Genomic DNA, 14,942 nt, shown 5'->3' with positions numbered 1-14,942 from the left:
TCCTTTAAATGAATTGGCTCGGAGAGCTTTACTTATCTATATGTGAGCTCAGACAGGTGTGCAGGTGTGCAAGGAGGAAAGGGGGGGACGTTCTGACTGGCTGGCCACAATGGAAATTCCACACTGGGCAGGCGGCAGTGAATGCACATCGCAGTGCTGTTGCTCAGGTTACTCACCTCTCCTTCAGCAGCCAACCCCACTCTTTGTCTCAGTCCTGCCGATGAAAACACTGGGGACCAGGCAGCGTGCCACGGCTCCACAGAGTCAATGTGTGTCTGTATGTCTGCATTTATGGCAGTGTATGGTCTGTCATGTGGGGCTCAGCGGATCTCCGCTGTATATACTGCAGAACATTTATGTCCCATTATCAGGGTCAGCTGTCTTCACCACCACTAGGAACAAATGTCTCAACCTGCTCACTTTTCAAACGCACACACACACGAAAAGATATAAGACAATTCAAGCCCATTTACAATTAAAACACTGACAGCCAATCAGAATCCATCCGACTGTAAAGAGCTTGAGAATTTAAAGTGGCAGATGACATAACTGCAGTGTTCGCTTATACTAAACAGAACGTTATCATGCATTGGTGCGGATGCTAATACAGTTATCGTTTTTGATGTGAATAGGTTTTTGATGTGAAAGGGCTAAAAGCAGGTGCAGAATAAAAAGGAGGAAGGGGATCTGGTCAAGGTCATTCAGAGTATATTTAGATAAGGACTGTAAATGAGTCATCACACATACTCTGCTCCAAAAAGGAAGTTCATAAAAGGATTGTTTTGCATCACACTACAGCTTGTATTATGAAGTGTGTTGTTTGCCGAAGTGACATCGTTTTTGTTTACTGGAGTGTAAAACAGTGTAGCGACATTGCGTCCTGAATACATCTGCAATCTAAAGGTCACCACAATAACAAAAAGTCTTTGTCTTAAAATACTAACAACAAATTAATTAGTAAAAAATTAAGATACAGGTCTGCATTATAGCAGAATGTATAATTTAGCTTTGCATGCAGCAATGCAATTTTTACATCATATGCAGATGTGTCTTTAAACATGAGGTCATAGAAGCACCAAGCACACTTGTGCAAAAACAAAAATCAAGTATTCATTTATAAATAGTCTGAACCTTATTTAAAAAAAAAAAGGTATATAGATGGAAATGTGGTAATGAACACACAGATGCTGACAGAGTACTTGAAAACATTCCTCTGTCAGACCTGACTGATTAGATTGGATAGATGCAGCTGTAATCAGATGGGTTAATGAAGCCATTTGCCCATCTCTCCAGTCACAAACATCATTTCTGCCTCTTTTGATGGGAACGGAGCAGCACGTCTGTGCTTGTCTGTTTGTTCAACAAGACCAAATTCAAGTACTCCATCACAATTCTGCAACCCCTCGCACACAAAATAAATAAAAAGCAGGTTTTTTAAGGTGGAAACACTGGAAAGCACCTTCAAAAAAGAGTTAGAAAAAAGTTGATTAAGATTAAATTTGTCAATTCAAATAAGTTAAATTAATAATTTAATAATAAAATTAAATAAAATAATAATTTGATTAAATAGGCCCTAATGCAAATTAATTATTAAAATTAAATAAATAAAAAATAATTCATTCACCCATGTCATTCCAAACCTGATGTAACAAAAATGACCTTCTTGTTTACGTGCAAGACAAAAGGAGAAGTTTAGCAGAATGTCCAAGCTGACCATTTACCCGCAATGAAAGTAAATGGTGACCATGACTATCCCTGGACCCTGTCCATTCTGATAAATATCTCCTTTTGTATTCTACAAAAAAGAAAAAAAAAATTATTATTATTGGAACAACATGAGGATGAGTAAATCCTCAATACTTTCATTTTTAGGTGAATTATCCTTAAAAAGTCTATAAAAAGAGTCTATAAGAGGCGCGAATACACACTTTTTTGTGAATTATCTTGTTTAACTTTAACAGAACATATTGGACATATATAAAGCCTCCTATTCTGAGGACATTTCACAAGCCAGACCATTCTGCATGCAAGAGATGGTAAAGACATATATTTAGCAAACGTGAGGCTGATTGTGGTGCACAACCATATATTGTAACTATAAATCCTTTCTGTCTGTAGTAATAATGGCATATGCACACACACACACACATATAGAGCAGACAGATAACACATTACAAGCCCTATAATCATTATGCTTGGCTCCCTGGAAAACATGCCCCGAGGAAAATGCCGACGAGAAATATAGCAGCCCGGCTGTTAAATTAGTCCAGGCATGCGTTAAACAATGTGGCCTCAACTGGTGTTCCCTCACAGAGCATTACACAACCAATCACACACAGTGACACTTTTATAGCACAGTAACACACAGGTATGTTACAGGTACACTAAAAAATACCCATTATCATGATCTAAAATACCTAAAGCTAAGACACACAACGACAACTGTCCGACACAGTTGTGTTTTTGAGTGCAGATGCAATATTCACACAACCCCAGCAGGAATATGAGCTGGCTCAGATGCTGGAGCCTCTAGTCACCATACACACACATACACACACACACACACACACACACACACACACACACACACACACACACACACATCTACAGCCTAGAGCAATGGAGGAACTCTCCAGAAGCACCAAAAAGACTGTCAAAATTTCTCATGCTCAACATTAATAAACTGTCATGGTTGTTTATAGGTTTAATTCCAGAACTGAATTCAGAGCTTATGATATATACAATTATAAATTCCTGAAGAAGATTTACGGCTTGCAAATTCATAAATGCACAAGATATCGGTACCATATCAGTTTTCTGCCAATATTAAAGATTATTTTTATTCACTGTATAGGTGGACTTTTGATATTTAATAATGCAAGCTCATTTTCTATATTTGTACATTTGCCATCATCTAACACACATTTGAAGTTAGCCTTTAAAAACAACAATAAACAACACTGTTAAATGTATTGTAATTTTCAGTAAATTTCCAAAATAATGTGATGTTGTGATGCCTAAACTCATTTGCAGCTAATTAACTTGAAAAATTAGTGATTTTAATTTTTTTTGTGTGTTTTTTCAATATAATTTAATCATATAAATAAATAAAAAAATTCCGTCATTTATTGTAATAGGCCATAACATTAAAATAATTATCAACATATCAGTATTGGCCAGAATTTGTATAGCGGTACATCCCAACTATAATCATGTTAACAATAAACAAAGATTTGCACAAAGAAAACAATGGTATAAGACAACAAATCAACATACACCTGGTCGTTTTATCCTGTCATAACCTGCCATAAAGTACAACTACGGAAGTTCAACTTAGGAAGTTGTTCGTTTGATTTCTTTAGATCTTAAACCTTTCCTTTTTCATATTTGAGTGTCAAAATCCCTCTGAGAATGGACAGCGGGAGTCTGACCAAGGGTGAAACAGCTTGCACCGCTGAACACTCACTGCTACAACTGTGACCTTCAGCGTCAGTCCAAATTCATCTTGAAGAAACCACTATGGTTCAATACTTGCACATCAGGTCTACACAAGTTGAAAAGAATGGCAATAAGGAAGTTATGAGCTAGAGGCTCAATCAAAGAGTTGATGTTTCTAAATTTCAGCTGAAGTGCCTGTGGTGCCGCAGCACTTAACACAAAGCTTTGGAGAAGACCCGAAGGAGAACTTACCCAAGATCATCCTAAAAGCCTCGCTCCTGTGATCAGGACCAGCTTTCCTCGAATTCTAATCCAGGGGAGCACAAGTTCTTCTCCGCACTCCTCTCTGCGTCTCTCTTACAAACCAGAAGTGAGTCAAGCAGCCAGCGCAGCGTGAGAGAGAGCATATCTGTTGTCCATCCTGTATCTTGTATGTCCTCTCTTTCCAGGTGAACGAGCAGTATTCTGAGGGGAGGGATCTGCAGGTCTTCTGCCGTCTTCTCTCAGGTGAGTCAGAGGGCAACGTGGGAGAGTGTCCCGAGACGGGGGTTGGGGGGGGGTCAGAAATGCCAGAGCCCTGGTCAGTGAATGAGCCAAAATCCCTGTAGGTGCACTGGGACACACTGTGCTTCTTTACAGCAGATAGAAGATGAACAGTTTCCCTTCAACAGGAACATTTCTCAGATACCATGAAGAAATGCCTCGGTAGCACAGTCAAGCCGGTGTCTGTGCTGCGCTCTCTCTCTCTCTCTTTTCTCTCTATCTCTCTCTCTCCCCGCTTCTTGTTTTTGGGGTTGGGTATAACCTAAAGGCACCTTCCCTGTCTGCGCTCTGATTGGTGGCAGTCCCAACCAATTGGAGAGGCAGCAGCCGCTTGTCATCCTGCAGAGTGGAAAGCATGGAATCATTGCCACACTCTCTCTCTCTCAATTTTTCCCTCCATCTCTTTCACTCTCAAAATCGGTCTGTTTATGGCAGTTGCAATAGTGGTGGTCACTTCTCCATCTCTCACTCCTCTTCTCACCCCCTTTGCGACCCCTGTGACGGTGAACTTGTAAGGGGATTAACGTCCTCTCTGCACCTCCCTGAGGCTCTCCTTTAAGTCTTTCTGTTGCAGGAAATATTTGTTACTCAAAGCTTTTGTCAATAATTTGGGGAGATATGAGAAAAGAGAATGAACGTTCGGAAGAGATGGAACAGAGAGCGACAGAGCGAAGGAATCAGGAGGAGGAGGAGGAGGAGGGGGAGATTAAACTAAATTCAAACTGACAGAGGGATGAGGAGACATGGAGAAAAGACTGGAAGGAAGAATAAGAGAGACAGAGAAATTAACAAAGAGAGAGGCCGACACAAGCCGCAGTCTTATTAAGCACAACTGGGCCAATTTCAAAACGTGTCATTGTCGGGTTGAAATGCGCCTCATAAAGAATTCAAAATTGAACATCTTCGGTATGTAAGTGATTCGGCTCGCCTCAGACAACAGCGGAGCTTATGGCAGCCTTTCCGATGGAGGAAAGCCATGCTGCAGGGCTGAATCGAACATTTAAAAAAAGGCTAGAGAAGAAAGGAGGCATCAAAAATGAATTCTCTAAAGCCATTTACTAGCACACACACTATGCATGCTTGAGCTAGGGGCTAGAAAAATTGCGATCTTTTATTTTGTCTTCCGGTTTGTTCCTTTTCCCTCCTCTCTCTCTCTCTCTCCTCTGTTGTCTCTGGCTTGTGCAGTAAGTCAGCGAGTGGGGATGTGAATACTAAGGAGGCTGGCTGACACCCTTGATAGTGCACTGCACAGAGACAGAGACAGAAAATAAATGAGGGTGGGGGAAATTGTACATTTAAAGCTCCATTATTATAAAACTACAGGTGCATTACACACAGACTCGCACACATGCCGTTATCTGATCCCAGAGGGCACTCATACACACTATTAGACCAGCACCTGAGCAAACAGCTCATAATGAGGATGGACTTGTGTGTGTGCCCTGATACACCAATGGGTAAACACACTGATACAGGTGAGGTCTTAATACTGATCTTTACTGATTAACTGCTCATTATTGAAGCTTTGCTTAATCATTCACTTTGTAAAGGTCAAGAGGAAGGTTGTGAATCCCAGTTTGTCAACTGTGGATGCAAACGGCGACAAAACTAATGCAAAGCACCCTCCGGTTGAGATATGATGAGCTTTGGATGCTGGAATGCCTACCAGGGCAAAATTTTGAATTTAAGGATTGGCAGCATTTCAAATTATGAATGTGAATTTGGATTGAATGGGCAACACCCCAAAAAAAGTCGAATGAAATTTAAATTGGGATGACAGGACAAGGAATTTATTTTCTGCAAAGGCATTCTAGGAAATTAAGTGTTCTTATAAGACATTTAAACTTTTTAAGTTTTCAAACAAGGTTATCGTGCAAAATTTGTTCCGACAAATTTTCCATTTCCAATTAAAAACTTCATTCATAGGAATTATATTAATTTCTTTTAATTCCAGTTTATTTTATTTCTACCTCCGTAAATACCAATTCAAATTGCAATGGAATTAAAAATTAAATGAATTTTTAACTCTGAATTAGGCTTCTTAACTATCTTAACCAGTAAACCTCTGTCGGTCAACCAGCAATTTTTGCTAGTGAACAACATAATGATGGCAACCAGCATAAACAACAGAATTTTTAGGGATGGCCGACATAATAAGCCAATAATTGTTATGTCATGGCTGATAACCGACACCTGGCACTATGGCACATATTAAAATTATACACATCAAACTCAAAATCATTTTAAATGCTAAACTTAGGAATCAGATCATTAAAATGTAAAGTACAAAAAATGTACTGTAAAGCACATGTACGGTGTATGTGATTTGCTCAAGATTACATTTAACAGTGTTATTAAATCATTAATATTATTTTAAATTATTAGGATAAACTTTAAATGAGCATTGCATGATGCTAAAGGTAATCTAAATGTAAAATATTGAAGAAATTACCATGCACAATCAGATGTTGACTGGTCAATAAAACAACATAAAAATTCACACTCATCTAACCTGGGCTGTGTTTCCCAAAAGCATTGTGAGCCTAAGTTGATCATAGAGACCATTAATGGCAATGGTTTCTACGATCTAAATATGCTTACGATTCTTTTGGGAAACACAGCCCTGGTCATTTCACTGAGGCCATCTGAGCCTGTGAAAGTCAAAGCACTGATAAACAGGTTGATTGGACAGTGTGCCAGTGTGGCAATGCAGAGCTCACACAGCAGTGTGACCATGTGTATGTGTCTCATCAAAAGAGGGGATAGGGTTTCCTCATTAGTTGTTTTGGGATCAATAATTCAGAGCAGGGCCTTGTTGAGCTCAATGGTCCAAGCGCTAATGTGCTGTCTACCTGCTAGTGACTGGGACCCAGCAGGACTTTAATGGATGTCATGATGAGAGGGTGAAATCCAAGAATGGGGATCCTTTTTCACCCCTGGCTCTGGGATGCACGCGCGTGTGTGTGTGTTAAGTCTAGGATGGGTATGGTCATAGCATGAGGAGAATGGCTATCAAAAAACAGGTGTGAAGAGATGGATGGATAGATGAGAGCATCAAGAAAAAGAGCTGAAGATGACATAACACTGTTGCTGCGGGTTGTTTTTCATGTCCGCGGGTTGAAAAGTGACCGCATTAACGTGATATTTAGCCCCTGGAATGCGATTACCTGGGGAACCCCACCAAAACATGCGTATTTTATCCTTTACTGAAATTTTGGTACCGTGACAACACTAATATATATATATATATATATATACATATATATATAAAGTATGAGCTATTTCACAGACGTAACGCTTCAAACAAAGCTTTAAGCTAACTACTCAACTTTCCTTCACAACTCCTTTTAACAACTTTGATCTAGAGGTCTGCTACCCGACCAGAGCCTGACGGGTCCCGAAATACTCTCGGGTTCGGGTTTTTAGCTAAAGTAAACAGTAGGCTATGCTGCTTTCATTGACGCAAGCACACACACAATTTGCACACAGAGAACGGAGATCGCGCAGCGCACACACAGAAACACTGTGGCGCACAGAAACGTTTATTAATAAAATAGCTTCGATACTGACCGCTGCATTATATTTCTCAGCAATGAGGTGGTAAAATCGCTGTTTTTTAAGTAACTAAGCTTCAATGCTTGTAGAGAGAGACTCGCAGACGCAGGTAATTCACACATGCAACTTTCACTTAAGTTGACCGTCAAAAGACTATAATTGGCGACTTGACATATTAATGTTCAAATGCATCAGACGGTCAGTGAACGGTGGTCCATAGACTTATCATCTGAGACCAGTATCGTTATGACAACCGACAAGACGCTGAGTTTCACATATTATTGTATTTATGGGATAATGCTGCACGCCCAGAGAGTAGAAGCAAGCTCACATATCCTCATTAAAACAAAAATAGTCAAGCAATCTCACACGAACCAGAGTACTGTAATCCTGAATTAACTAACAGCAGTCTGTTCTAACATATCGACCAAATAAAGACGACATAACCCTAACCAAAGACTATAGAATACCTTAAAGAGACTTTGCCCTAACCTACTTTTATGCATCGCTTCATAAAACAATAAGTTAAGATTGAGTAACTTACATTTTAGTCGAGGTATTTCCAGTTGAGGCGTCTGTTTTTGCTCCACAAACGAAAATAGTTCCAAGCCAAGCCAGAGCAACGCTACCGAATGATTCAGTGTTTCTGAACGAATCGGTTGAGTGATTGAACGATTCAACGATTCACTGATTTGCTCAAGTCGATCCGGAATAGCGTGCTGCTAGCATACTAATTCATCCATATAAAAATATGGCAGAAGTAGTAGAAGTAGTATAGTGGTATGCTTTTCCTAATTCAGACAGTAAGATTTTTACTCCAGAATGAAGTGTATCTTTGAACGAATGAATAAATCGCTCCTTCATAATAGACAAAAAGTCACTTGTCGCCCCCTACAGGCGTAATGATGTAAACTGCAGAAAGATCGAGTCACTGGAAAAATCAGTGTATAATAAAAATATGATACTCTGAAAATGTATGAAATCAGTTCATCACAATACTTACCATGGTCAAAATGCACAAAACTGTAATTCTCCATATTTTTAATTCATAGATTGTAACACTGGGCAAGTAGGCATTTTAATGATCCATTAAGCAGTGAACTAGAAATGAGTCAGAGTGTAAGTAAGGTGCGGCTGTGTGAACCTTATATCTGTCTATATTCCTGCAACCAAATGGAGGACACAGAGAAAGAGAGTGTGTGAGAGAGAGGCACCTCCGCTTGCCACCAGTCAACCATAAAAGCCCACTGCCAGAATAAACCTGCACTGCGACACACTCAGACTCAGAGGACAGGGCCTTGACTCCTGCTCTACAGTCCATTTCATTGTTATAAAGCTCCTCACTGTGTAACCCCTACAGCAGGGGCAAAGGTGCTTTTCTGCCCTCTGCAGGTTGAGAATTGCTATTACACACAAGAATAATCCATATTCTTGCAGCATAATAATGACGGATTTACATATTAATTATTTAAATAAGGTGTCTTCCATCAATTTAATCTGAATGAAAATATGGTAGATGAATCCTCAATGCATCATATACATATCTACCATATTTTCATTATATATATATATATATATATATATAGTCATGTGATGCTTATGTAACTCTGACATTTGAATATACAGTAGGGAATCATCTTTGAGGGTTTCAGCATACCTGCTATGTCATATTTTGTCCTCCCTCTTAAAAAGTACCACTTACACAGAGAATTATGGTTTATTTAGAGAGCTATTTTTACATAGAGCCTTGGGGAGTCACATCCCCAAACGTACACACTTCTGTAGCGCAGCAGCCTGGACCACCTCCAGACTGCAAACCAAGCCTTGCAAACTAAGCCTCTCAAGCAAGCACCAAGCCACCTCCCGCAGGGACACAAACCTGGGACACACACACACCTGGAACTAGCATGCAAAATTAAACACCACACAGGGCCAGGTTAGATGCAGAGACATCAAGAGCCAGAGAGAGAAAAAGAGCTTTCCGTGGTGAGATTACTGCACAGCTGCAGGGAAAGACTCCATGTGCTAGACTGGGCCAAAAACATTTTAGAGACACTGTGAAGGCTTCCCTGTCTGGCTGGAGGCCCGTGGATATATTGGAATATTGAGGTTCTATTTTTAATGTGTTTAATGAGAGACCAGAGCACAAGAAATTAAATCTGGACTCTGAGTTGGCCAGTTCAGCAGACATAGATACAGTATATCTAGGGATAGGGTGAAGCCCAGTAGTAAAAATCTGTGTACTAACAAATCTTTCTTCATCATCAATTCTCAACATTCTACTAAGAACAGAACAAAATTCTGGAGAGGAAAACAGTCACTGTATAATGCATCATATCAAAGGATAATCAACTCAATCATTTTTAGCGTCACAAAAATCAGCTGATAACAGATAGTAAAATTTAATGGGCAAAAAGATCTAGTCAATGATTTAGCGATGTACACTGACAAACAAATTGGTGTACGATATACAGAAATGGTGTAGGATATTTTCCTCTCAAAAATTACTAGAAAATAATTTATTATTTTTCTTATTTTTTTCTTATAAAGATACTGAGACAAATTGTGCATTCTTTAAATCACCATTCTAAAGTATTAAATTATTCAAATCTGCACCAAAATCTGCACTAGCAGCTACAGTCATCATTATGTCTCGAATTATGTCTCGCGGATTTCATACAAGCCATTTCTGGGATGGCTGGATGGGGAATGTATTTCACAGCCTATCTCTAAGATTTTCCTTCCTTTCTTTTCTTCCTGTTAAACTGATCATGACTTTTATGTATTGAGGGAGCTGCAGCGTATGTGCCATGTGCTCTGAGAACATACCGTTTATATCAACAGCAGTGTGTGCTTGCGGACGGGTGGTGAATTTAGAGACTGCGCTGAAAGGTCAAAGGGATGTCCAGGGTCCAGCTCACCATATAAAAAATAACCTAGACCTAAAGTGCAAGTGCAAAAAACATCAGCTATATGAGTAGGAAATAAAATGTATATTAAAAAATTTAGTTTATCACATTGTGTCAATTCGTTCAAGTAACCTTTTTTATATAGTCAGCATTGTCTCCAACATATATCAAATCTAATTTAGTTTGAAAAATGGAAAAAGAATGCATGCCTAGTGCAATTTTAAAGGGTTTTATTTTGATATTCATTAAATATGCGTGAGACCTTCACGGTTCCGCTTCAATGTCCTTGAAAAGCACAGAGCCAGCAGCCGGCATATGAGTATCCGTTTGCATGACAGTGGATGATCACACTAAAATTAGACTATTGATCAAGAGTGGATCCATATCAGTTAGGTTCCTGTGCAACAAAAAAGATAGATTTCTAGAAAGCTGTTGGAGGGATGAGACATTTCCAACTGGATAGCCGGTGTGCTTTTCCAGCTCTGCGTATGAGGGAAATGTTGAAGTTGACTGTCACTCTCTCTCACACAGAGATGCTAATTTCACACCTTTGGCAGAAGACAGAGAGCCTCCTAATACCATGTCTACACCCATCTATCTCAGCAAATATCCAGGCTTGTACATATAGACGCTTACATGTATATACACTTACATGTGCACACATTCATCTCAAGAGCGTCACAATAATCTCATTTATGACAAAACTGTGTCAAAGGCATTGTGTAGAAAAATCACATGAAATTTACTCATTTTGTCAAGTCAGTTTAACGACTAACATATGCGAAGTAACAATAAATAATATAAAAAACATTATTACTGTTATTAATGTTAATAATTATTTAAATAAATGAACACACACACATATATATATATATATATATATATATATATACATTTTTTCCCCCCTGAAAAGTACATTGCCTCAGTCCTAAAAGAATAGGCTGACCTTCGAAGCTAAGCTTCTTTTTATTTTATTTCCAAGTACAGGTATTAAAAGTTGCCAAAAAAAAACAACAACAACATTTAAATGGTTCTTGACAGGTTTGTTCTTTTCTATGTCCTTCACGCTGGTAAAAAGAAAAATCAAATGAGCAAAGGTACATTTCAAAGGTCATTCCAGGAGTATTTTTTGACATAATATAGTTAATTAACATGCAGCTGTGGGCAATATTTCTTCTGAAATTGTTTGCACACTCAATCAAACACATGCATTAACACATAGCCTACAGGCATGTGCACTCACACACATACAATACATCTATTGCTCGGCTTTTTCGTGGCTTGCACGTCTCAGATCAAACTCATTTTAGCTTTATTGGTAAGAATAATGAACACTGTGACAAAGCTGTTGAACATCATCTTTCTTATTACTAGTAAAGAAACAAGAGAAAGCATAAATCTACAGAAAATGCCAGTTCAAAAGTATGCACTTCTTCATTCGAAATACAATCTTTTTAATGACAACACTGACAGGACTAAATTAGGAAGACTAGATGCTGGTCATAGACTGTTGTAACTCCATGAGATGTATCACAACTCCTAAACTATTCATCGATGTCTTGCATGCTATGTATATATATTGTAAATGCCATAGTACATGAATAATTTTAACCCTGAAAATATAAATCAGCTTCAGTGTTATACTGGCTTAGGCTGATTGTATATACACAACATGAATGTTGTACATTTCTGCCCATGCAGCAAAAAGGATCTTCAGGGGAAAAGTTTGCACTCGGATGTGTTCACTTGAGACTGCAAACAGAAATAGATATTAGTGGATGTTCTTACCTGTACCCCACATTAAACCCTCTTCCTCTGACTGTTTCCCGTCCTCTCGTCTCCTCTTTCTGCCTCCGAGGGTCTTTCCACTGGCACCCTGACACCACAGACTCCCCGTAGAATTCTTTGCTGGCATGAACAACAGAGCATCCGGACCAGGTTTTTTGATGCTCCAGGGATATTTGGAGCCAAAATAGTCCTGATGAACTTACGGGAGTGTCTCCTGCACAAAGTATCACATAGTCATGCAGAGACAAGCATTTCCCTCTTTTAGCCCATCCCACTCTCAATCTCACCACACTGAGAATACAGGACAAGTGCAAGAGATTCCAGCAGATAATCACACCAGGACCTTAATAAGTAAGGACAACCGTGTGAGGAAGGGGAGAGGAGGAGAACGAAGAGGAGAAGGAGGGAGGGGGTGAGAGAGAGTGAGAGAGCGAAAAGTCCAGTGTCAATGAAGGATGGATTGGGATGGAGAGGGAGAGAGGTATAGGCTGGGCAATATGAGACACATACCTGATAGCTGGGAAAATGTAATCGGCTTTAATCTTTCCCAGGAGTGGAGTGACCAATCCAACTGGTACATCCAGGTCTTATTTCATAATATGGGCAACTTTGTCATTGCATAACAAATAATTTTTACATTACAGCTCCAAAAATGATAAATGGAACCACTATGTTTTGCTTACTATGTCAAAGGTGCCACTCAAGTTTGGGAATTTTGCAACTGGGAAAGGATATCAGGAAAATTCTGCAGTAAAAGAAAAAGCCAATGAATAATATGAACATTTAAGCCATGTAAAGTATATCCAATCAATTCCATCCATTCGAGATTGTACATATGAACACTTAAATATGCATACATCTCAAGAGCTTCACAATAATTCAATTGTGACAAAATTTTGTCACATCCATCTCTTAAGAGAAGAATGTATAAAAGCATTTAATTCTGTCATGCCAATAATTGGGTTATAAAAATGTAAATAAGAATAAATAAATAATCATAATAATAATCATAATCACAATTATTATGATAATATAATAATAATAATTATTATAAATATAAATATTATTTAATATGTGATATGTATTTAATATTTGTTTATTTATCTTTCAAAAACAACAATTATTCTTTTTACTAATGATATCGTGATAAATAAATATAATAATTATTAGAATTATTATTATTATTATCAAATATAATTTAATTAATATTTGTTTATTTATCTTCCAATAAATAAATTAAATGGAACCACAATCTTCTGCCTTTTACATCTCTTGCAACTGGAGAAGGATATCAGGAAAATTCCAGTCATGTTGGAGCTGTGGCATGACAGATAGGGAGCTGATCAAGGTTCAGTTCTGCTCTGGGTCATGTCCCTATCCCTCTCCCTCCACTTTCCTTTCAGATCTTCAGTGTCCTGTGCAGTAAAGGAAAAAGCCAATGGATAAAATAAACATTTTATTTTATTTTATTTTATTTCATTTCAGCAATGCAAAGTAATTCCAGTCAGTTCCATCTAGAGCAGGGCTCTCCAAACTCGGTCCTGGAGGGCCGGTGTCCTGCAGAGTTTAGCTCCAACTTGCCTCAACACACCTGACTGGAAGTTTCTATGCTTAGTAAGAGCTTGATTAGCTGGTTCAGGTGTGTTTAATTAGGGTTGGAGCTAAACTCTGCAGGACACCGGCCCTCCAGGACCGAGTTTGGACAGCCCTGATCTAGAGTGTGGCTTGGAAGACGTATTTACTTTGTGGCTTTGACCAAGCCACACAGATGGAGGCCGTGCAACAGCAGATGGTGATGTATTCCTGCTTAACGTCTAGGATGAGTCCTGAGAGGGCGACTGCAAATGAGTGACAGCTCCGGTGTGGGGTCTTGCCTGAAATGAATATGGCAAATGTTATGTCTGGTATGAAACTCTAGACTGAATATTAAGTGACAAACTATCACCACAAAAGAGAGAACAAGAAGCCGCGGTTCTTCTCAAAATCTCAGAATCATACAAATCATTTCACGGAAAAACCTTTAGTATTATGACAATCCCAGTTGAGTGATCTCACATTCGCCTTTCGTACAGATTAACATATTAACAGCAGAATTTGTTTGTGACGCACAAACCAACAGTTACAGGGAAGTTCCTAACAGATGAAGGGCAGAGAGGGGTGGAGGGGCCGCTTTTTTAAAGCAGTAAGCACATTTCATCAGCCAGGCGCAGTAAGATACAGTTACAGAGCATGGTGAAAGCAACAGGGCCTCTCCCAATGTTCACCAGTCATAAACAGCTTCCAAACACTCACACCACAAACCAATAATGTTTTCTGCCACTCACTATGATCTCACTTTATGGTGTATGTATTTGCTTACAGTAATTCGTCGTGTCCAAGTAAGAAGGAACACAACTTACTGATACCTCTAGGCTAAAGTTTGTCTAGTAAATGGGTGATGATGTGCAGCTTGGGGGAATCTACTATTTCTACTGCAGAACTATGTGTGCAGCCTGTAGCGGTTAACTACATTATACAGGAGTCTTTACAGGGCTTGATAAGGATTATGCTTGACATGAGGTCTCCATTCCGAAGCATTAACTGTGTGGTTTTATAGCATATTCTAAAATAAAATTTTGTAATTGAGTTGGATGCAATGGAGCACTCACAACTTATCCAAAAAGATTTAAAAACTATATATAATTTCATGATTTTTGTTCCTAGGAAATA

At 38.9% G+C, this 14,942-nt stretch overlaps 1 protein-coding gene across 3 annotated transcripts in view; it reads right to left on the bottom strand.

Moving 5' to 3' along the window:
- LOC107695795 (zinc finger protein 385A-like) overlaps positions 1–12,445 on the bottom strand; it is an 86,460-nt gene extending 74,015 nt beyond the window's left edge. Inside the window, exon 1 of one of the 3 annotated variants that reach the window (XM_016495843.1) lies at positions 12,234–12,445. In XM_016495843.1, coding sequence (XP_016351329.1) covers positions 12,234–12,360 — 127 coding nt within the window. In that variant the 5' untranslated portion in view covers positions 12,361–12,445. Of the gene's footprint in view, positions 1–3,690; positions 4,191–8,080; positions 8,118–12,233 lie in introns of those variants that run through there. The other 2 variants (XM_016495845.1, XM_016495844.1) reach the window with 2 other exon arrangements.
- Between the last annotated feature and the right edge of the window lie 2,497 nt (positions 12,446–14,942).

The sequence above is a fragment of the Sinocyclocheilus anshuiensis genome, unplaced genomic scaffold (genome assembly GCF_001515605.1).
Source record: "Sinocyclocheilus anshuiensis isolate Anshui unplaced genomic scaffold, SAMN03320099.WGS_v1.1 scaffold234, whole genome shotgun sequence".
NCBI lineage: Eukaryota > Metazoa > Chordata > Actinopteri > Cypriniformes > Cyprinidae > Sinocyclocheilus > Sinocyclocheilus anshuiensis.
Note: the sequence above shows the minus strand (reverse complement) of the source record. Positions and strands in the feature narration are given on the sequence as shown.